Below are 25048 nucleotides of genomic sequence, written 5' to 3'. Positions count from 1 at the left end.
AGTTAAACTTCTGTGATATTTATCTGTCCACTTAAACTGTTGTGAATCCATTTCAGCTGCTTTGGTGCAACCCAAAGTGATAATGTTTTCTCAGGTGGTGGCCACACATCGTTGCTCTCTTTGCTTTGTGCTGGTTCCCTTGTCACTGTTAGTAGCATGAGATGATGCCTGTAGGCCATTCAGGTTGGACACGTTGCCCAGCTTCTCCAGGGTGATGCGAGAGGGTTTGCAATGTCTCCCAGTGAGTGGAGGAGATATCAAGAGACACGAGGAGAGCTGGACAGCTAGAAGGGATTCAACCCAGCAGCAGTATGAGATATTTTGTGCAAGGAGTAACACGTGGAGTGCTGACGGAGCTCTGCCAAATGACCTCCAGTGGATACTCCTGTGCATGTTTCTGACCAAACTGTCAGGATCAGACTTCATCAGGGTGGAGCTGGCCTGGCGTTCGCTACAGAACTGGTAGGTTGCACCGGTGGCAGCCCCATCTTTTCACAGAGGACAGAGTGACACTGAGCACATGTGACTGATATAAATGAGTTTTGTTTTTTTAAGTGTATATACCAGGTGTTTATGCTGTAATCAATCAAAGAGTTGTTGTTTTTTTCCTCCTTCCAGTCTCTCAAATATTGAAGTGAGATATAGTGATTGGAAAGGCCATAGCATGTGATTCCATTTGAGTCACTCTGATGATAAATTATCAGTGAAATACAACCTGTAATTTGTGTAAAAATTACAGGTTGAATGAACCTGTTAAACTATAAAGTAAACAGGACTGTGATCCTAAAGCTGCTGCAAGATATCACCGATTCTGGACTGTCGTGTTAGTACAGTAAAACACAAATAAAGTTTCCCTTTTGTTGAAAAGTTCCTGAGGTTCATGAGGGTTCAAGTCTGTCGTGAAGCTACAGGAATACGTCATACTCTAACTGGATATATTCAGCTCAGTGTCAGGAGGGGAATGAGTAATTGCCTTTTCAACATATTTAACTATTTCTGTAAAGATGATCGTCAGTGAAGTTATTTGTAGTTTTTGTGGTTGCCATGGCATGGCTCTTTCTCCAACACTGTAAAGTATTGAGAGAGCAGGAAGAAAGGAGAGACAACAGCAGGTTGTAACTGCAAATGTAAAAAGCAAATTAGAGCTTCTTGTTGGCAACATGAAATGTAAATTAAGACTTTATGCGCATGGTGCAACTGTTTTCATCTAATCTATAAATAAACTGCTCCAACGTGATGGATGACAAATAATAATCAAGGGAATATCTCATCATAAAAAAGTGGCTGCAGAGTAAATGCAAAAAACTGCAGCTGCTGTGGCCACTTGAGGAGTGTTAGTCCAAAACTACACCTGCAGCTTCATACAAAAAAGTAGATATTTTGCACCTTTATAACAAAAAACTCACCCACTGGGATTTTATTATGTTTTAAATTAGCTAAAAAATAAATAGCTTGCTGTGTGATAAATTGCACTAAATGCCTTTGCAACAAGACAAATTCTACTCTTTTATTAATGCGTTGTTTCACACCAATCCAACTCAGCAGGTTTAAGTATCTACACCCCATACCTGCACAGTCAGTGAATGCATCAGCTGATACCTTAGCATTTTTATTCATTTATAGCCACTATTACAAAAACACCACAGCGATGGCCAGAATACTAAAACATGGCTCCATGAACCACTGGGAGACGTGCTTTTTTCTTTTTTTAAACTATGAGTCGTGCAAAGCTACTCTAGAAGCTCTCATTTGAGTCCATGAATTAAAATACTTTAAATAAAGCTACGTCTACTTAAAATCAAATGTATTTAGGACCCACCCATCCACCCTGACCTCCTCTGGTTGTGAATTTGCATTGTCATAATTAATCCCGCAAGAAAGCTTTGTTACTTTAAAGGACACCATGTTGCCATGGGTACGAGTAAAATGGCTCATGCTGTTGATGTGCTTGGGAGGTCAGTCTTGCGATGAGACCACGCTTTGTTAGAGTCGTCTAATGGTATTTGCTAGTAAAAACACACATCTTTTCAGTCGTACATGGAAATTAACTCACTTAGCTGTCTCTGTTAGCAAGAGTACAGCTGAATTAATTAAAAATGTTGAGGTTGGCTGCCGCTGGCTTTGAGTTTTCATTGATTAAACCCATGCTATTTGACATATGAGCCACAGAGGCCCCTTTCACGCTGACTGTATTTAATTTTAGAATATGTCCCTGCGTTGTACTCAGCCAACCCAGCTCATTTATTAGGGGGAAATTAAATGCAGTGCACTGAGTACTGTACTGAAAGTGTCCAACAGAGATTATCTGTATTCAGTTGCCCTAGTGCTACATTTTAAATTAATATGGAACATTATGCAGTATATCTGTTGAAGTTAAAATACGATGGATATATTGTGCTCCAAAGAAACAGAGTTCAAAATGACACATTGCACAAGCAGGATGTGGTCAAAATCAGCCTTTGGGAGTGATTATATATGTAAGGCTGATATAGGTAAAGCTAAGAGTCTACACAGCAGACATTTTATAAACAAAAACATATTTTCAGCTTAAATAAATCAAAGGTTATTAAAAAGAAACATAGTGCTGGTGATTTTTCTCTGGTGAAAGGTCAAAATGCCTTTTCGGACACCATCATTTTTTAGATGTAGGAACAACCCAGCTGTAAAATGCTGATCGAGGTCTAGACTAAAATCTACTGACATCTGGTACAGATGATGTTGTTGTTGTTCTGCAACTGCTTTTGGCAATCCCAGTGATGCTGAAATATTTTTGTTTTGAACAAAGTACCTGACCATAAGTGCTTTTAGATTTAAATCTAAGCACTAAAACAGACACAAAACCTATTGTGTTTAGCACTAATTAGAATTAGTCAATTTTCTACGTGCTGAACTAAATAGTAAACAATGTCCAGCCACAGCAAGTTATCATTGTGGTAGCGATGTGCAACAGATTTTTTTTACCCACTAGTCTGGGGTTTGCCTAACATCTAAAAACAAAACTTTGAGTTAAGTGTTCTCCACATCAAGACATTTTTTAAATTATCTATCTGAAGGACCATGGATTAACTGGTGGACAGTGCCCTCGCTCTTATTTTGAAGGTTCAAGTCATTGTTAACCAACCAGCCCTGGACTTTTTGTTTTTGTTTCACTTCTGTCAGACAAAGCCAGTCACTTCAGATGCCTCCCAAAGAGTCTTTGGTCCTGGGGTTGATCAGCTCAAGTGCTTACCTGTTATGCTCTTGAGTTCACTGCAAGTTGAATGGCCACTCCATCCAGAAGTGGATGAATTTGCTGAGATAACTAAACATATTTATGTGTCCGAGCAACTATTAATCATATTATTTAATCTTTAATTTATTAAAGGGTTAGTTTATCTCGGGGCAGCACGGTGGCACGGTGGTTAGCACTGTTGCCGCACAGCAAGAAGGTCCTGAGTTCAATTGCACCATCAGGCCGGGGTCTTTCTGTGTGGAGTTTGCATGTTCTCCCCGTGTTTGCGTGGGTTCCCTCCGGGTACTCCGGCTTCCTCCCACCATCCAAAGACATGCAGCTTGTGGGGATAGGTTAATTGGATAATCCAAATTGCCACTAGGTGTGAATGTGCGAGTGAATGTGAGTGCGAATGGTTGTCTGTCCCTGTGTGTTAGCCCTGCGACAGACTAGCGACCTGTCCAGGGTGTACCCCGCCTTTCGCCCTATGACAGCTGGGATAGGCTCCAGCGCCCCCCGCGACCCTGAAAAGGATAAGCGGAAGCGAATGGATGGATGGATAGTTTATCTCCATTTCCATTCACCCACACATATGCACAGCATCCCCCAAAAAATTATTCAACTCTTTGGGAAACAGTGTCGTTAGTGTTTTTTAGACCTACTTTGATTCAATATTTTCACTTTTCAATGATCTTTGTCAGTTTTTAGTTGCAGCAGAGTTTGGCTGAGGTACCAAAACTACTTGGTCAACTTTAGCAAAAGATAAGGTTTCAGGTTAATATAATCCAGTGTCCTCAATCATAGGTATAGAGACCAGTCAGCAACTCACTCGCACCTCTAGTTGCTAGGGAGAAATGTGTACTCCCCAACTGGTTGGGGAGTACACATGGAAGACACTAACTTATTGCTTTTTGAAACATGTTTGGTTGCATTGGTAAGGCACAACTTTTACGTTGACGAGAAAGCCTCACTACAGCTGATCGAGCACTATCTTTTTGCAGACGAGGCACTGACATCCATTCAAACTGAAGGCGACCATGCCGACTTGCTAGCAACCAAAGCAATCCTTGTGATTGCTTTGGTTTATTACAGCCTTACATAGCTGGTAGTCTGGGTGTGCTGTGTATATTCGGTTGATGTAAGCATAGGGTGTTAGAATATGTTTAAAATATAGCATGACATTTTTTTGGACACATATATACTTCAGTTTGTAAGTTTCTCTTTCAGCACAGTAACCTCTGAACACTCGCTGCCTCCCATCTGTTGTCCCACTTAATGAATCACCCCCAGAGGAGTGCACAGCCTCAGGTGCTGTTTCCTGGTTTGAACCTTTGTTCGATCATGCCCTGCTTTCTTTAAAACCAACATTACTGCTTCATTAACAAATCATGTAACCAAAATCAGAGCTTCTCAACACACCTGCCGGAAGTTTTAGATTGTGTGAATGCTTGAAGGATTTTCAGGTGTGACCAGATCAGATTATTGTATCAGTCCAGTTCAGGAGAGTCGTTTTTCACTGCTTGTGGCTCCTTAATTAAAAAGCCATTGAGCTAGCATCACTTCAGTTCAGATATATTTTCAAGTTAATTTGAGTGCTATGGAGACTATCCAGACATTAGGTTACTATGGTTACCTGCATCTGGATGTGGCCTATTTATCGTGGTGACTCATGTACAGCAAGCCTTCAGTCCTTCAAACGACCCTCCTCTGCTTCCTCCCACTCCTTCTCCTCCTCCTCCCCAGCTCTCGTTAACCTTAAGAAAAAGGCACACCTCCTCCAGCGTGTGCAGATGTGGCCAGATGTTGTGATATTCTGCTGCACTAAGCAGAACTTTGTGTTATAAAATTTTTAAATCCTTCAAGGCAAATACGCACGTGGGCATTCCGCAGATGACATGCATGATATCAGAATTCAGGGAGTGCCCAAATTGAATCATGCTGCAGCCACACGCGCACACACACACACACGCACACACACACACACACGCACACACACACACACAAACCAAAATGAAGTGATTTCTCATTTTTGATTTGTTTTTTATAATTTTTTAGCTCTAAAAACATGTAATTTAAATTCCATGGCTTTGTTTAACTGTGATTATTTAGAAATGGTTTCTGTATTTAATATTTGATTTATATTTTATACCTATATTTTAAGTATTAATGTTAATTTCAAACAGAATTACAAAGTGTAAAGTTAAAGGTGTTTTGTTTATTGTGAAATATCTTGTACAGCTCATCAGCAGTGTCCATTAGGGGGCGGTACCCCACACTTTGAGAATCACTCATGTAATAAATTCTGTTTAGGTTTTTCATGTGATGTCATATTTCTCAAGAGTGGTCCACCATGTTGGACGTGATACAACCTCTGGTTTCTAGAGAAAAAAAATTTGTATTCCCTGACCCTTTGGCAAGTGTTTGCTGTGAAATTGGTGATTAGCCTTGTGTATGTTAAATGGGCCCCGACTGATTTTATGTGTTTGAGCTCTTATTCATTGACCCTACAGCACCATGTGCCTAGAAGATAATCCATGACTGAAAAACCCGAATAGTAGAGGTGAGGCCTAGCACATAGCTAGCAGTTACACCACATATGTCAATCAAGAAAGCCATATCCAAGATTAAGCCTCACCGGTATGCAAATGGATGTGTGGATGAAAATGGATGAAAAATAAATTGCCTACCTTACAGTTAATATAAAGGAAGAAACTGTGCATAGAGACCCAACCCTTTTTTGTACCAGGCTGCAAACACGTTCATTAACATGGGAGTCTATCGGGACTGACTCGTTTTTGGAGCCAGCCTCAAGTGGTGACTAGAGGAACTGCAATTTTAGATCATCTTTCAGCCTGCCAGAGTGCGGGTTTGCCTTGTTAAGTGAATGGCATGACTTATTATAAAAATGTAACTTTTAATAATTTTACTGCTATGTAAAAATGTGATTGCTCTGAAGCAGAAAAATGACCACAGATGTATATTTCTGAGATCTGTGTGCTGTCATTTCTTATTACTTATAATCAGATATGCAGTATCTGTGCTGATGCCCACACCTGTGACGAGCCAAAACCAGCCAATAATACCTGCCAAAACTTGTTTGTGTTAAGGCTCCAAGAAAGCATCAGTAATGCTGTTTATTCCAGCATGTTAGTATTGTGGATCCTTGAATATATTTCCTAATAAACCTAGATCATGCTGTCAGTCGATGATGTAAGATGATTTTTCTTTCTGACCCATTCTTAACTGTGTCGTCTCTCCTCATCACAGTAACTGCCCGTGCTCCCTGGCTGCCGCCTTGGCCAGAGCCACAGCAGACAGCCTCCTGCAGACTGACCTCTCTATTCACCACCTCAATAAGACTGTAGAAGATGGAGCTGACCCATTACCACGTGAGTCCCCAGGGAGCCCACGAGACCGCTCTCTCGCACAAATTAGGTCTCTCTCTCACTTCATCCCACACACATGCACATAGGCATATAACCACCAGGGCTTTGTCCCAGTTCTCCCCCACAAAGCTGCACGGAGAGGTGTTTGACCGCTAGAGGGCACAAAGTAAACTCCGAAGCACACCCAAAGCTGTCAGCCAGGATGTGCTAAATCCAACAATGGCCAGCATATTTACATCAAAATGGCTTTCAAGCTACATGAAAGCTGTATACTGGAGAAAACACAGCATGCAAAGATATACAAATTACCTTCAACAGTCAACATCTGCTCAAACTGCAATTAGGCTGTCAGTTTGTCAGCTGTCATGTTTTGCAGAGGACGAGATATGTATTAGTCAAAAATAGTCCCAAAGAACTGCTGTTTGACATGTACATTGCCAGCTGTTTTCGAAGGCAACTGTCTTTTTGTTTTTTGTTTTTTTAAATAAGCTGAAATGATGTATTTATGACTTGTTTTTTAACTTAATGACTTCTTTGGGAACTAAAGTAAAGGAACCCGTTCAGTATTGACAGTCTAAAGTGTTGCTCTGTTAGCCCTTTTGATCAATTTGTGAAAAATCAATGAGGAAAACAGTTTCATTTCAAAGGGAGTCCTTCAACTGTAGCTTGCTCTCTTAATCCTGGTGGTGGGGTTGTTGGTGCCAAACTGGTCTGAGTATTTCAGAAACTGCTGATCTACTTCACAGCCATCTCTAGGATTTACAGAGAATACTCGGAAAAAAGGAAATATCCATTGAGCATCAGTTCTGGAAGGGAATAGTAACTTAAATAACCACTTGTTACAACCGAAATGCAGAAGAGCAACTCTGAATGTTGAAGCAGATGGACTACAGCAACAGCACTAGTTGGTCAGCTAAGAACAGGAAACTGAGGCTACAGTTCACCAGGCTCACTAAAATTGCTGTCTTGTCTTGAGTCTTGGTTTCTGCTATATTTGGATTGTAGGGTCAGAATTTGGCATAAACAATATGAAAGCATAGCTCCATCCTGCTTTGTATCAATGTTTCAGGCAGGCGGTGGTGTAATTGTGTGGGGGATATTTTCTTGGCACACTTTGGGCTTCTTACTACCAACTGGGCATCATTTAAACACCAGGTCCATCCCTTTATGACCACAGTCCACCCATCGTCTGATGACTGCTTCCAGCAGGAAGACACACCATGTAAAAAAGCTTAAATCATCTCAAACTCGTTTCTGCGTTCACTGTACTCAAATGGACTGGTGGTTTCCAGCATCTTGTTGACTCTGTTGCATAAAGAAATAAAGCATCAAACAATGTACAAACAGTGCGTACCTAATAAACTGGCCGTTGAGTGTATGTTCTAATGTAACTTATTGTGGTTTTTAATCATTTGTGCAAAAAGGAGATGAAAAATCGCACAAAATTATCAAACATAATTACTTATATTTAGACAAAAAGATACTCTGCTACTCACAGTCTGAGCGACTTATGTGCATATAAGTTATATATAGCTTTAAAATATAGCTTTTTCTATTTTCCATTGTGGAAATTGTCTCTATGATTACAAATTATTTAAAATGTTAACAGGCATCTCAGTTTAATATTTAAATATTAAACTGAGATGCCTAATTATGGAATTATTAGCACCAAATTCCAATAAAATCGAATCTGATAATGTTAAAAAAAAAACATAGAGGTATTAACTGACAGCCATTATCCATGCCACAACAATGGACCTATTTCTGCAAAATACTAAAAGTTGTAGGAGAAGTAAATTCAGAGGTTCATGGTAGGAAACATTAAGAATATTGCACGTGCAAATATCAGTTAATTAAAAATGATTTATTCTTTGAAAACAAATTTTTAACCATTTTTGATTTGTCGTGCAGCCAATCATTTGCTAACAGTCACAAAAATCTAGTATTGCTAACATATGTCAGAGATGTTGTTTTTTTTCTTACAGTGAACAAGAAATTATAACTTTACGTTTCAAATTAAAATTCAAAAATGCTTTATTTATTCTCAACAGAGCAGTTATAAAGGAGCAGAGAACGTCAGCTGAGATATACAACATTGAAAAAAATTAAATAAATAGAAAAAGTACAAAAATATAAATGCAATCCAATTACCAAAAACACTCATTATTTACTAAAACCATAAAAGCATAAAGACTGGGTTTGTTTCCATTACATTACACCAGTTTCTCTTTAGTTCTCCTGCTTTAAGCGGGCGAAGCGCATACAGTGAATCCAGCATCAGGAGCTGTAGAAAGGTTGTAAATGTTCTGCTCTTGCTGGAGTTGTAGTGAGGCTCAGAGTGCACCACCACCACCATCTCTCTGCTTGTGCGTCTTGTGTTGTGTAACAGCCGATCACATCCTGTTTGATGCCGCTTCATTGCACGCCACAATTCTCTTTTTTTTCCCCCTCCAACTATTTGCAAGGTGTTATGAATAGACCTTTACAACATCTCCATTTGGAGCAAGACAGACGGGAGGAGAGCGTGAAACATTCGGCTCACAAAGTGCAGTTTATTACCAGGACATTGGGTTTGATGTGCACATACTTTTAAAAAGGAGGATGAGTGGATGCAGCACCAGCTGGCTCTCCATCTCGCTGATGCCATATTTTTCAAGCAAAGTGACAGTGAGAAGAGAGAGAAAAATCAGGATAGACTATAATACCAGCAGATAGCATTAGTAGGTCACGCTCACATACTCGCACAGACGTGGTTATTACAGCGAGCGCATATTCTGCTTACAGGCTCGCCTCTGTTCCACTAACTTGTGTACCTGAGTGAAATCTGCCAATGACTTTGCCTTTCTGACAAAGTAAAACAGGCCCCTGGAGTGCCTCTGTTCACAAGGGTGTAATTTCCTCCGGGGGATGAGGAGTTTTCAAATGTCATTGTTGGGTATTTTTTGACACAGCAGAAAAATTTAGACAAGAACCTTTTAGTTTAATTCACCCTGTAAAATCTCTCTGAGAGGAAGATGTGCAGGGACTACCCAGGGATAAAGTACTTTAATTTGACCAATGTTTCTTTAATTTTTAGATCTCGCAAAGCAGTTCTTGGTAAATGTTACTGATGATTTGTCTTCTGCTATCTGGAGAAATATTAAACCTTGTCCAGAAAACTGTGCTGTAAGGATGAAATGGCAACGGTGCAACCAATAAATTGGAACTGTGATCCACATGAAGCAATAAAAAGGTTTATTTATTCAAATACTTACTCATTAAAGAAAATACTCTTGTTGTAAGCTGAATGTAGACCAACCTCATGAAGGTTCGAAACTCGACTCATTAACTTTCTTTTTTCCTCTCCATCTGGCCAGTACGAGCAAAACCTGCCAGAGGAAAATATAGGAACAAAGAAGTAGCAAGATAACAATGTTAACACATAATTATTTTCAGCTATTAAATCCCCCCCCTTTCAACTTAACTGAACTTAACTACTGAGGTTTTGTTGAAGACAGAGTCGGTAAATTAAAATAAATTGATATGGTGACAGACACAGACGTCACACCCCTGCAATGGCTTATCCTGATCAGTTACCAGAAAATGTATTTATGCTCATTTATGTAATCACTTAATGCACTGCTCAAATGAATTAAGGGACCACTTGATCATCATAGTATGACACACAAACGTCTGGGATATTAATCTCTCCAGTCGGGAAGGAGAAACCACTGCGAGTCCATTTCAGCTTTGATGCAAATGAAATTGACGACAGGTGCACTGAAAGGCAACAACAACACAAGCTCCAAAAAGGGAGTGTTTTTGCAGGTGGTGGCCACAGATCATTGCTCTCTCCTTCTCCTCTGTGGCTCTTTTTTTTTCTACAGTTTTGCTTTTTGCCAGTGTCCTGATCACTGCTGTTACCACGAGATGGTATCTGTTGCACAGGGAGTCCAGCTTCTCCACGATCAAAAGGTTTCCTGTGTGAAGAGCGTGGAGGAGATATAAGGAGATGGGCTGTGGGAGAACAAGACAAGGGCTCAAAAGGGCTGAGATCTCCTCCTTTATGTGTGAAAGAACAGGAGGAAAACTGCCAAAGTCCAGTAAATTATGACCTCGGCCAGGATATTCACTTGCATGAGGTCCCAACGGCCTAGAGTGGGGCCTGTGCTCATAGATGAGAAAAATGCACTTCTACTGGCTTTCACCAGGAAACAGAGCTGGCAGGTCTATACTGAGCTCATTAGACAGATGCTGTCTAAAATCCTGGAGAAGCTGGTCTAGCTGGATAAACAGAATGGGCTGCAGGTCCCGTCCCCTGTTGCCAGCAGTGACAAAGGCACCAGCAAAAATCAGTCAGGAAGGAGAAAGAGAGAGCGATGCCCTGAAGCACCACCTGCGAAACCATCCCCTGTTTAGGGCTTGTCTTGTTGTTTCTTCTCAAATGCACCTTTAATCACTTTGATTTCCACTAAAGTAGCTGACATGGATTCAGAGTGGTTTCTGCTTCCTAACTGGACAGATTGATAACCCTGAAGTTGTGTTATATTGTGACGATAAGTGCTCCCTTCATTATTTTTTGAACAGCAAAAACACCAGGTGTTTTCTAATTTCTCAAACATGAATCTTTGCAGTTTATATATAAATGTAAACTGAATGTCTTTGAGTTTTAGATTAGACATCTGAAAATGTTGCCTTGGACTCTGGGAAACTACACTGAAGATTTTCTGTGTTTTCCTGACATTTCATTGAGGAACAGCTAATTGACATAAAAAATAAATGTACTTTGTACCTCAAACAGTTATTGCAAACCTACATTAAACCTTTCCTTAAATGAAATAAATAACTATCATATAAATTTAAATGGTCACAAAAATGATCAGATTTACAGATGTGCCATTTCAGGGTAACCGAAATATTGTTTTACTTTCGCTATGGTAAGAAAACTGGATTAAACTGTAAGAGTGATTCATGCACATTTTCTTTATCTTTCCAGTACTCTGTGTCACTATTAGAAGCTATTGTTACTGCAGACTGAGCGATCACCTCTCAGACAGCTTTCAGAGGCACCTAGAGACGCACTGTTTGATGTTCAAAAGATACATCTCTGATAGAGTATACTTTCAAAAGTGCAAGCTCTATAAACTGAGCTCCAAACCAACAGTGGAAGCAATGAAGCTAAAATAGAACAGCCTGGCTCATCGCGTGTGTGTGTGTTTGTGTGTGTCAGAGATGGAGTCTGTGAAGCTGGCCCGGCTGGTGTTTAATAGACTGTTTGAGACGTGCTGCCTCTGGCTGAAGGAGCTCCCCTTCCGCCGTCGTCCACAGCCATATTATGAGACGTCCATCCACGCCATCAAGAACATGCGGCGCAAGATGGAGGACAAGCACATCATCATTCCTGACTTCAACACACTCTTCAATATTCAGGTAGGGGTTAGTGTCAAAAACACACAAAAACTCATGCATTAAATATGTTACGTTAGGCCAGAGGTCAGCAAACTGCAGCTCATGAGCCATGGGTTAGAATTACGGTCAATCATAACCTAATTAATACACTATCCTGGATCAACACAATAATGATTCCACAACACTGGAACTGACCAATCACATTGTTGGGATGTCATAGCTTTGCGACTTGCAAAAAAACTTGCTGATGTCCACTTAGGAAAAGGTTAGGTTAGGTTTAGGATTACGGGGCTATAGGTTAGGGTTATGAGATCAGGGTTACGGTTTTGTGTGTGGTGGGACGGTCTTTCCACATCGCAAAACAATGACATCACTACAATGTTGAACCTGGACCAACGTTACTTTTGTTTATCCAGAAACAACACTAACATGACAATATCAGATCAAACATTAATACATATTAATGTTTGATCACATTAATCACATTAATGTGATCACATTAATACATCATTTCTGGCCCCTTGTTTCTATTTTTGTACTCTGTTAGCAACAACAAGCCTTTTCAAGCTATTTTTATTTAATTATTTATTGATGAAATAGGGCTCGAAAACTTAGGACCATAAACTCCAGAGTAAAATGTTTTCTGAAATCAGAGGAGTCGCCTCCTGCTGGCAATAAGAAAGAATGCAGTCGATTTGGCACAAATCATATTAAACACCCAGTTTCTCTCTCTCTTTGTTTGGTTGCCCCTAAACTACATGATCAGACCTTGAGCAGCCAGGTACATCTTGGGCCCCTGAAGGATCTTATTTCATCATCATGGTGCCTAGCAACTACCCACCATCATGCTAAAAGGACCCATATGTAGCATTTAAGTACCTGTAATTCCGTATATTTTATATAGAATACCTTAGCAAATATTGCATATAGTAACTTTTGATATATCCAAATTGTGATGTTTGCAGTCTCAATATTACATTACATCATTTGACCAATTAGGCCATTAAGTCATTTGAGTTTACTGTATTTAGGGACTACATCAAAAGTTTAATGCCAAATAGATAACTGTGGAAATTTGTTTTTGTGATATGGGAGTTTCACGCCATGCAGTCCAGCCTACAAAATCATGTTTTTTCCTGTCTGCCAGGATCAGGAAGAGCAGGCTTTCTTTGCTGTGTTTGACGGTCATGGAGGTGTTGATGCTGCCATTTATGCAGCCAATCACCTTCACGTGAACTTAGTCCGGCAGGAATCCTTCAGCCAGGACCCCAGCGAGGCGCTCTGCAGAGCCTTCAAACTCACCGACGAACGCTTTGTGAAGAAGGCCTCGCGAGAGGTAACCACATAATCCAAGGACGAAACCATTTAGTAGTATTTACTGCACAGTATTCCTAAACTATGAAGTACTGTTAAGTTTACTCATGGTGAATAACACTATTTATTTATTATATTTATGCTATGAGTATAATTCCAACAGCTAGTCCAATTTTAATAAGAATGAGACAGAGGTGTCTTTCTAAACAGCTCAATGTTGTCAACATTTTTTTCTGCTCGTTTCAAAGTATTTGTGGTGATGCAGCTGCTCTTGAGAACACTGTGACATGTGTCTGTCTGGCAGAACCTACGTTGCGGCACAACAGGGGTGGTGACGTTCCTGCGGGGCCGGACGTTGTACGTGGCCTGGCTTGGAGACTCCCAGGTCATTCTGGTCAGGAGAGGGCAGGTGGTGGAGCTGATGAAACCACATAAACCAGACAGAGAGGTGAGATAACTCAGTCTCCTCATACCTCAGACATGATGAGTCCTTTATGAATTTCTCTGTGGATTGTAGAAACTCTGTTAGCAGCCACGCCTACCTGCTGTTCTGACCTTCTGTTTGTGAGGGGCAGTCAATCAGATGTAAACTTTCTCAAATAGACAGTGGCAAGGATAAGACAAATGACAATAATTTATCAACTTTAATAAAGAGTTGTTTTATACGTTGGTGCATTTTGACTTAGATGGATTTCAGATTAATCATATTTGCACTTGCATTATGTAAAGATCCCGTTACTGTGTTGTGTTGATTTAATCGGCAAAAGTACTGAAGTGTAAAAACGTCGAGTTTCCATTTTACGGCGTTATGTGGCAAAATATTTATTTTCTCTGAGCAGTTGGCAGGCGGTGAGAACTTTCGTAGATTAATAGTTACAGCCAAAAAAATATTCTGGCACCAATAAACTCAGATAAAACAACACATTGTTAATTTACACTTCTTTTAAAAAAAATGAGAACAAATGAGATATAATGTGTTATTTAGTGATATTTTAGGGTGATTTCTGCCAAAGCTTTATATTTCACAACCAAATGTGAGAGCAGTATTATACCACCTGCCTGCTGAGTACCTGAAAGGTGCACGTCGTAGTCAAACAACTGAACTCCCTTAAAAATCTGTATATAGGAAAACTTGTGCTTCATGAGCTTTCCACTTCCTGTTCATTATTGTAATTTGTCGCAAAATTTCCACTCCATTATTGCTCACCATGTGTTTCTTTGTTTAATTCTGCAACAACAATAGTAACACAGGACACCGTCCTCCTTCCTTGCTACATCCCAGCCTGTTTCCAGCATCATTAATCTAGAAACAGCACCAGCATTTCAGATTTTAAGGGCACAGCAGAGGCGGGCAAAGCATTGTGCTTTAGTACTGAGCTTTCTGCTGCAGAATGGCAGCACAAGATGATTCCAATCATTTTGTGTCTGCAGGATGAGAAGCAGAGGATCGAGGCTCTCGGAGGTTGTGTGATCTGGTTCGGCACGTGGAGGGTCAATGGCAGCTTGTCTGTATCCAGAGCGATAGGTAAACTTTTCATGCACATTCTTTTTACTGCACAATTCTCATACATTTTTGTAGCTTCATAGATGACCCTTAAACGTGTCACATTGAGTTAATCATAAAGTTTCTCTTTTGAAAAGAGAAATATGTGTAATTGTGGGCAGACTGTGGGCAGGTTGTGGGTGGTACCCTTCTTGAAAACTGCTCATCCAAAAAGAACGACAGAAGTCATTTGCTACAGAAAAGACAAAAAACAAATATAAAATGACATTAAAACACATCCGTAAAAGCATATCCAAGTTTAGCAGCTTACACGTTTACCTGGCAAGGAAAAGACTCCCTGGTTCAGACCGAGGAATACAGACAAATCCCTTTGAGGTTTTGAGTCAGGAAGTAAAAAAAATCGACCAATCAAATATGCAGAGCTACCTTTTGTGGTGACCCTTTGTGAATAAGGGAGCAGCCAAAAATAGCTTCCTTACAGAAAAATTGATCCAGCTATCTTTTTGAGAACCAGACTTAGTTTTAGAGCTGCAGAGTGAGGGAAAGGAAAAGTTGCACCTAACCCTAATGTATCGGTTCACTCTTATTTTTTTCACATCCCTTCAAGAACTAACATGAGAGTTAAAGATTTCCTTTAGGGTTAAAGTTACAATTTAACCCTAAAACAGAGTTAGATTTAAGGTAGGGTGTTAAATGTAAGAGTACAGAGAACTTTAACACCCCCACCTCACCCCAACCCCACCCCAACATTTAAAGCAGCACATGTACATATGCTAATCCCACTATTAGAAAGCAGTTATTATAAATATAATGTTATTATTTTAGATAATTTCCTACTAGATTCCTTTTCCTGATTCATGAGATGTTCCTGGATGTTTTTACCTTAGTCTGAGCAGATCCTCACAGATTAAACTGTTACCTGTGTTGACAGGTGACTCTGAGCACAAACCCTACATCTGTGGCGACGCAGACCATGGCATCTTCCCATTGGATGGTTCAGAAGACTACCTGATTCTGGCCTGCGATGGCTTCTGGGACACGGTGAATCCAGATGAGGCGGTGCGCGTGGTCAGTGATCATCTCCAGGAGAACGCTGGGGACACCACCATGGTAGCTCATAAGCTGGTGGCCTCAGCCCGGGATGCGGGCTCTAGCGATAATATCACTGTCATAGTGGTCTTCTTGCGGGACCCTCGCTCGCCACCACCCACCAGCACCGAGGAAGAGGAGGAGGGTGTGGTGGAGGGAGAGGTGGCGGACGAGGAGGAGGTAGCAGAGGTGGAGGAGGAGGAGCAAGAAGAGGAGGAGCATGAGGAGGAAGATGAAGCGGTCAGGGTAGAGCGTGATGGCGGAGAGGGAGGAAGCAATGCGGACAATGGGGGGAAGAGCCGTGGAGGCTGGCCCCTGCAGCAGTGCTCAGCGCCCGCTGACCTTGGCTACGAAGACCGAACTGACTCGTTCACGGACAGAACTAGCCTCAGCCTGCTGGGGCCATCGCTGGAGGGCCGCATCTCGCTGACCTGCGGCTCTTTCGGCCTTAGCCCCGACCTCTTTGCCGCCTCTCACATCTTCCGAGAACGCGCACTGAGGCGCAGGTCCTGTGTCCCTCTTCAGGAGTCCAGCATCTCTAGCTTCACGGACCCACTGTGGCCCCACACAGCCATGCTGTTAGGCCAGGCAGTGAGGCGAAGCCGCAAGCTCGGTTATGGTAGTCGCCGGTGGGGGCGGAGGTTGCCAAGCAGATCCAGGGAGCTGCTAGGCCTGTTACCATCTGGCCCCCTGCTGCCCCACATGCAGCGCTACTCCAACCAGAAATCCGAAGTGGCAGTGCCTCAACTGCCCCATGATGCCTCCATCTGAAGAGGTGACCCAGACCAAACCATCTCCTTCAACCCTCCTTCCTGCCCCGCAGTCCACCCATCCACCTTTGCCTTCAACAACACGTCAACATGTCTTTCTTTGATAGTTGGTAGTTGTAGCTCCTGCAGTTGTTATGTGATTATTGAATCTCTGTCAGAGGAGTGGTGCTCTCTGTCCTAAGCTGAAATGTTTCCAATTGTAAGCTGGCCCATTAACACAAGCCCCACTCCTCAATGCTGTAGGTAAAGCTCATAACTGCATTCTCCATTGGGACCACTGACCAGTCAAAATGAAGCCAGAGCTGGAAGTGCAGGTTAATAAGATGTGTTCAGACTGAAGGACACAGCTTACCGTAGGCACCTTACATAAAGTTTACGTCTGAGTATTTCATTAACGAGGATATAAGTGAAGATTTAAAGGCAAATAACAGAAAGAACTGGACACCAGAAACATTTAGAAGCAGTTTTGTTGATGAGAAACATATTCAGTCTGAACACATTTAAGATTAATTTATGTGCTTGGTCGCTCTACAGACTATTTTGAAGAGACCATTTTAAAAAGAAAGAAGATGCAACACAGAAAAGATTAAATCTGGTACTTGAAGAAGGAAAAACTGAGGATGAAATAAAGAAAAAATTGCTCGGCTTGGTCAAAAGTATGTGGACAAAAGTATCATGTACTGCAGGGATCTGATCCCTTTTAGCCATCTTTACCGTCATTTCTTGTTACTCTCTTGTTACAATATATAAAATGTATAAGCCACCACCAAACTACTTTTGCTGGTTTGCTCATTCGCACAAAGTGGACAGACGGGGGGGGGGGGGAGTCAAATCTATCTCCGTAGCTCTAACTGAACTTCATGCTTTTAAGTGTAATCATCCACAGACTGTTTTTTTTTTTTTTTTTTTTTTAAATTCTGCATCTCACTGTGCAGTCATACCCAGGTATAAATGCACGGCGAGGTGTCACATATCATCTTTTCTTCTGAGTAAGCTACTGAGAATGTCGAGCGACCCAGCATTAAATTAAGCTCTAATAGCGCAGCCTGCCTCTCTGTCTCCTCAACAATCCCTCGGTGGCAGATGAATAACATTCGTAAACGGAGGCCGGAACAATTGTTGCTCCTGGTTTCTCGGACTGGAAGCACACACTGTTCTGCCCCCTCCAATTCAGTCAATGACCCAGCCATTATCCAGCCACATTTGTCTACAGATAAAAGCACTTAGCACCGGATTATAAAAGATTAGCAGTCACTTACCTGAATAAATTCTTCATGTAGTCCAGATGGTGATATGCTCCTGAGATAATGGGGTTTTTAGAGCGGGTTTTTAAAAAAAAAACAAAAAAACAATTTCATCATAGTTTTGGTTGTTTTTGTTTTTTACAGAAAACCCAGTAAAGAAAAGCATTTTTCCCACAGGTATTCCATACCTTCCATATTACTGAGTTACTGAGCTCCATGTCCTTTATGCACACCCAGTCACTCATTGTTTCCTATCACCATTAAAGACAAGTCTGGCTTGTGCGTTCAGCCCAGTCATATCACGAGGCTCTAACAGCAAAAGAGATTAACATTTTTATTTTGCCAAAATAAAAGTATGGATACCACTCTCACATCTGTCTGATAAATATGAAGCTATTACCAGCAGCTGATTGGCTCAGCTTACTGATGCTTACTTATGGATAACACCGATATCTATCACCGCTATGTCTATCAAGATAGGATGACCATGCAATATTTTCCAGCTGTATTATTTATTAATTCAGAGAAACAGGAAATTTTCTAAACGTTTTTAATAAGGTGGGGTCTGATACAAGTTTTTCTAGACTGTAACGTTAATATTTTGCTACCTTTCGGCAGACTATTATGTTACTACCCAACAAACATATTACATAATTCCACGTTGTTACATTTTGTCATAAGAACTTGGTAAGTTTGTATGCTTCTCTTGTAGCAAAATAACCAGACTATTTTGCAACGTTATAGTAACATTATAGAAAAATGTGGAGGTGATGTCATACATGTGAGGTACATTATAATGTTTTATAATGCTGCTTTGACTGGGCTTTCTCTTTTATGTTAGTATTGTGTCATTTTTAAATGTCGAGCAAATGTAAGAGACCAGGAGGAGGCGTTGCCGCTACACTGCCCCAAACAGATTTTGTTGTAGGGTACCTGCTTCCAGTCTTCACGCTAAGCTAAGCTAATTGACATCTGGTTTGCAGTGGCTTCTTGTTTAACTAAGTGTACAGATGTGGGAGTGGTTTCAACTTCTCATGAAGAAAGCGACCCAGCCAGTGTCCCCAAAAGTTAGGAGCCTAAGAGACAGCTATCAAAATGTAAATAAAGAATCACTGCATAACAGTATATCATCTACATTACATAGTGCAGCTACTACTGTGCATTCACATCCTCCTTAGATGGTCCCAGTTGGGAAAATTGTTCTTCCGACTTCCGCTGTTCATGTAGCCTATAGCATTTAATGTGAAAACAACATGAGTGCTACAAAGAAGACATGTTGTATTTTCTTACTAAGTGCTTTAAAAAGTACACACATATTCATAGCTATAATGAATTAATATGGATTTACCTGACTTGTTATCCAAAGTTATGGCAAATTAATAAAGAAAACATTTCCAAAATTAATTTTCATCACAAATGTGTATGAAAATGTGAATTTGCACCACTAATCAAAGATTTCTCAGTATAAGCCAAACACTTTGTTTCATTTGTCTCGTAGCAACATTTTTGCAGACATTCAGAGTTGTTGTAACTTCAGGGCATGTTTTGCAGTTGGTAGCTAATTTTTCCAATTCCTTTCAACACCACATGAATAGACAAATAGCTGCCACTGTCAGAGAAATCCACTGTGGCTGACTCCCATGGCTTCACAGAGCCTTTATAATTGGATCTGATCTAGATTCTGCAATGGACAGGCCCTCTGTGCTGTCCAACAGGCTCACTTCAGGTATCTTATCAGGCCATAGAAATCTTCAGTTTTTATACCACTTTGCCTGAATAGATATTCCTCACATTTATGTTTGTTTTTTCATGTCTTATCCCAAATATCCACTCAGTACAGATCCTATAAACAATAATTCATAATCATAAATACCAAGCAACCATGTAGCCATCAAACAATAATCCTCTGACTGACTTTATGTGATAATACTACAAAGACAGTTTTTTTCATATTGGACTCATTAATCCCTTTCTAATGACACTAATAACACTTAAACCCAATATAATCTCACTTTGCATTAAATATATTACCTTTTGTATTTCACCATACTCTATGGCTATAATCTAATATTACTGAAAATTTACTCTGAAAAATATTTACCTTTATACAGAAGCGTGCACTAATCTGATTGATTCCTGGCCAACAAACTTTAGTTCAAACAACAGCTGTGGTTAGTATTTTTATGGGGTCATTCAATTTTGAAACAAAAACCTTGTAAAAGGTTCTCAAATATACCCTCATAACTAGCTAAAACAAGAAGTTTACCATCCTCTACAGCTACTGAGAATGCTAACTTTTTCACAAAAGAAAATTATTTTTGTACTGAGGGCAAAGTTAATTAGTTCCAACAAAAATCCTGTAAAGCGTTAAAAGTAAAAGGTATTTTGATGCAACCCTCTTTAAAGCTTGGGGGAAAAAACACATGGAATCAGTATAAATCCTATCTGACATTCAGCTGTTAATATTGGACTTTTAATGTTAGCCCACATGAGAGAAGGCTCACATCAGGGCTAACCAGTGTTTGGTGATTTTAATGTTTTTAGTGGCCGTGTTTTAAGACCACTCAGCAAAGACTTTAAAGGGGGTAAAGTGGGTATTTATGTTGAATCATTATCTAAATTATCTTAAGACATTAAAAATCACCTGTAAACCCTGATTTAAAAAAAACTTTAAAACGTTTGTTGATTTTTGCCACAAAAATGGGATTTTTGTTCTCCATTAGCCACCATTGTTTCTGTTTCTCCCACATACTCTGGATTAATTTAATGCCATCTGTCTCTTAGTCTGCTTTAATACTAGTAAACTAGTTATCCAGCTGAGCAGATATATAAAAAAGGTGGCACACCTATATATTTTTTACATATTCGCCATGCTTTATTTGTTATTAAAGTCCAACTTCAAATCCAGATTATCAAGGGTAACCAAACGAAACAATAGCCAGCGAGATTGCAGCTATTTAATGAGGTTACAATACGAGCAAGTGCACAGACAATATAAAAGATGGATGTAGCCACCATGACGTTACGAAGCCTTAGGCGGAACTTTTTCAGTGTTTTGAAACTCGATGCGACAACTGATCAATCAGAACTTGTTAGCCAGTGAGTATACCCTGGATAATTCTCCTTTCTGACAATTAACAAAGTGGACCTGACGGTTTATTTGATATGACCTGAAACTCTGAGCTATATTTTTCCATAGGCTTCTCTAGGGCCAGAAGTCCTTTTGCAGCCAGAGAAGTCACCTCCTGGTGCCCTTTAAAAAAATGTATCTTGAAGGCACTTCCATGCTGGCTTCAGTTTTCAGGCCTGGAAGCTACACCCATTTTTTCATTGTCTATGCTAGCATACAGAAGCCCATTTTGAAGATGTAAGCCACCTGTACCCCCTCCTCCAACCCTCCAGCCTGTGAGTCCATGCACTGGTCCAAGAGGCCTGCTCACCATGGGATTACTTACCTTTGTTTCTTGTGTTTTGAGGTTTGGAAAGGCTAAAAATCTGGCTGCTACGCTTTTGTGTGGACATATTAATTCTTCCTGTAACACTGTACCTCCACTCTTTCCAAATGTTAGTGATAACCTGGATCTGTAAACAGTTCATCCACTTTCACTGGCTGACAAAACACCCAGCATCACTAACCCTGTTGCTGTTGTCTCCTGTAACCATCCTGTGGACTGAATAGTGACGAGCACGAGCAGAATGTACCTCATGTCCCAGAATGTCCTGACAGACTTGGTGAAGAGGGTTAACATGAGGTGTTTACTTTGTTTTTGTTTTTGTGAGGGTAAGAATAGTTTTTTGAGGAATGTACCGTCCAGACACTCAACAAACTACAGCCACTGGATCGCATTTTGTGGGACTGTATCTGCAGTGTTTGTCTCCAGAAGCGTGAAGACGATAGGCAACCAAGGAAATCAAGTCATTCTAAAAAAATCACTTAGGAATGGATGTGTGTATATTATGAGTAATGTGAGTTAATTGGGTGCTGGAGGAGTGTACATATAATAATTCTGTCTTGTAAATCAATGGTTTTAGTCCATCAGCTGGTGAGATATCTACTTGAAAAAGTCATGAAAACATACATTAAATTATTGGCTTAATCTTCTGCAATAGCTTTGATTTTTTTTATTAGTATCAGCCTTAAAAAATGCCAGTCATATCAGTAGGTTTGCGTTACAAACACAACCATTTTAGCTCAAAGATTAGAGCTTTCACAAAGCCTCGAACTCCGGGGAAGCAGAGCCGCCATTGGGTGACAGGGTCTTGTTATAATGATAGACATATGACAATGTTGGAAATACATTACAGGGTTACCTTGGCAACTGGAGCTTGGACTATCCACCAGCTGTTAGCTAAAAAGGCATGGGTGTGCGTCCACAAGCGACTCGCCTATAATTCCCAGCCAAAATCCTGCAAATGCATTGACAGGTTCCCAGATTATTGCCGAACATCTCTGATCCAAATTATGTCACTAACACCAAAAGGCAGCGTCCATTTCTATTATATTTTGTTTACTGCAGGGGAGCACAGTGGAGCAGTGGTGCAGTGAGGACAATGAGACAGTCCTGGGTTCAAGCCCATGAGCCGGCTGGGGTTTTCTCTGTGCCTCAGCTTCCCGTCACAAAGACATGTACGTTAGGTTAATAAACTACCTGTCAGGGTGTACCCTGCTTCTCACCATGATGGCTGGGATTGGCTCCGGTCCCACTGTGTGACACTGAATTGGATAACTGGAAGATGGACAGATGGATGGTAGTGATAGAGGGGAAATCATGGGTCCACCAAAGTTGTTAGGGTTCATCCTCTGGAAAGCATGAATTTCTGAACAAACTGTGGAAAAATAGCAGTAATACTATCAGAGATCAGTTGTTAGTCAAAATACAAATGCATGGAAGTGATGCAATGGTCTGTACAAGACCATACAAAAAGGAACAATCGCACCATTATTCACTACTTAATGATTTTTGCATTAAAGAAATGGTCCAGATATTCTCAATTAAGAATTAATAACTCTCCTAGGAGTTATTAATAACTCTCCTAGGCGTTATTAATTCTCAATTAATAACTCCTAGGAGAGACTCGAAAATTTCATTTTATTTACATTCATTTCTCTAATGCTTAGTTTAATACAGTTTTACTTTGGTTTAGGGTTGAAATATTGGACTATGGTGACATATCTGTCTCTTGAGTGAGCCGCTCACAGCCTGAATACATTTCAGATGCATTATTTTAGATCCTGAACCCATATCTGTTCAAGCAGAGAAACACTAAATATCCAGCAAACACACAGTCTGCACCATCTACTCCAACATAAAATTGTATTACATTAAGTTTGATGGTTTTTCATTAGAACGAGATCTCCTTTGATGTTAAGAGGTTTTGATATTTGGTGGCAGTTCTGCTCTGCTATAGGAAACTGCTGTGTGCACACTGACACTCTGAAGCTCGTTTTACTTGTGCCCACTCCAGCTTTGCAGTGCAGTTGTAGTTTTCGGTGTCCTGTTGTTCAGTTTTTCAAACCGTGACAGCTCTCAGTGACCAGGAATCCCCGCTGGCTGCATTCATGTGAATACAGTGTTACCCATCATACTGAAAAACCACAGAAGTTGTCACTGTATAAGCAAAGAAAGCATTTGCCATCATTCCCTGTGGTAAATCCTCCACCTTAGATCGAGAAACCCTACACTCCCGACCCGCTCACACTCTGCTTGCTCTTAATAAGTTCCTCCGAGTCGGACGTGTCCCCGCTCTCATGATGAAAGCAAGCAGAGGTTCGGCTCTGCTCTCCCATGATCACCGTCCAACTATAGGGCCCTCTGTGAATCTGCACTGTGTCTATGTACACAAAAGCTTTTTCTTTTACTCTGTAAGCAATAATGACATTGCATTAAAGGCTCTCTGTGGGTTTGTCTTCTGCTGAAGGATGCAACAAAATACAGTTGTGTTAAGCCATACTTGAAAGGGCATAATGGGCGAGTCCATGAAGTCCGTTTCCCATTCATTTTATCTGCAGATGAGTCCTAATATGTCTCAGATCAGCTTTAGCATTAGATAGAAGAATGAATGTGAAGCTTTCTTCTATAAAAACAAAAAAAAAGGAGCTGGGATAAAAGAGGCAGGATGTTTAAACTTGTATAAGCCATCTGTGTGCGTTAGAAAAGGAGTCCGGACTTCTGAGACCTATGCACTGCTCAAATGTAGACCAGTGGATATGTGGTGAGTTGGGAGTAGGGCTGAGAGTGAGAGCCTCTCCCCTTCTTGTCCTCCAGGCTTGAAGACAAACCCCATGATTGGCACTTCTTCAACATGCAGGTTAGGTAAAGAAAAAATTATAATAATAAAAAAAAAAATGTAAAACACACACTGAGTACCTGTATTATCTGTGTTCCTGTAGTATATAAATATGTGTATTGTAACTGGTGACTAATTATGTATATAAAGATTAGACCAAGTCTCTGGCTGATGCTTTTTCTTTAACTGTGACTGTCTGACATCGCATAAAAGACTGTCGGCTTATTGAATCTAATAGCTGTGAAGCATTTGCATCAATAGGACCGTCTGCAGGCATGTTTTTGGGAATAAATGTTAACATTTGGCAAGTAAAATTATCAACTACCTACAAAATATTGCTATTTAAGTAATTATTATATAATTTTTTCTTTGCCTTCATTTTTTCACATTTTGTCTGGTTTGGCCCACCAGAAAAAACACCAGGTTGGTTTTAAAAATACATCTATAGAAGATACTTTCGTTGGTAATTAGACACATAACAGGTTTATAGATTCACTAACTGATCAAATTTTATTATTATATGATGCTTAAAACATTATACCCATCCCAAATGGGCTTACAAGACACCTATGATAATTAACCAGAACTAGAGTATCACAATAACCTATAAGTTGCCCTATAAACAACCTTGAATCAAAACATTTCTGGGTTTAAAGATTTTAACAAAGATTAAATAAATGAGAACGGCACAAAATAAAGTTTAATTCATGCGCAGCTTCTTATTCACATAATTCAATTCAATTTTTATTTATAAAGCGCCAAATCACAACAAAAGTCGCCTCAAGGCGCTTCATAGGTACAGAGAAAAACCCAACAATCATATGACCCCCTATGAGCAAGCACTTTGGCGACAG

General features: G+C 40.3%; 1 protein-coding gene across 3 annotated transcripts in view; it reads left to right on the top strand.

The window, feature by feature from the left end:
* The window catches only part of ppm1e (protein phosphatase, Mg2+/Mn2+ dependent, 1E), a 61324-nt gene extending 36969 nt beyond the window's left edge, over window positions 1-24355 (top strand). For all 3 annotated transcript variants that reach the window (XM_082549545.1, XM_082549546.1, XM_082549544.1), the window contains exons 3-8: window positions 6479-6600; window positions 11807-12006; window positions 13133-13321; window positions 13604-13747; window positions 14731-14824; window positions 15735-24355. In XM_082549545.1, the coding sequence (XP_082405671.1) occupies window positions 6479-6600; window positions 11807-12006; window positions 13133-13321; window positions 13604-13747; window positions 14731-14824; window positions 15735-16663 (1678 nt within the window). In that variant the 3' untranslated portion in view covers window positions 16664-24355. The remainder of the gene's footprint in view (window positions 1-6478; window positions 6601-11806; window positions 12007-13132; window positions 13322-13603; window positions 13748-14730; window positions 14825-15734) is intronic.
* The last annotated feature ends 693 nt before the right edge of the window (window positions 24356-25048 follow it).

Source organism: Aulonocara stuartgranti (genome assembly GCF_965226115.1).
Source record: "Aulonocara stuartgranti genome assembly, chromosome: 10".
NCBI lineage: Eukaryota > Metazoa > Chordata > Actinopteri > Cichliformes > Cichlidae > Aulonocara > Aulonocara stuartgranti.
This window is presented reverse-complemented; position numbering and strand designations above follow the sequence as displayed.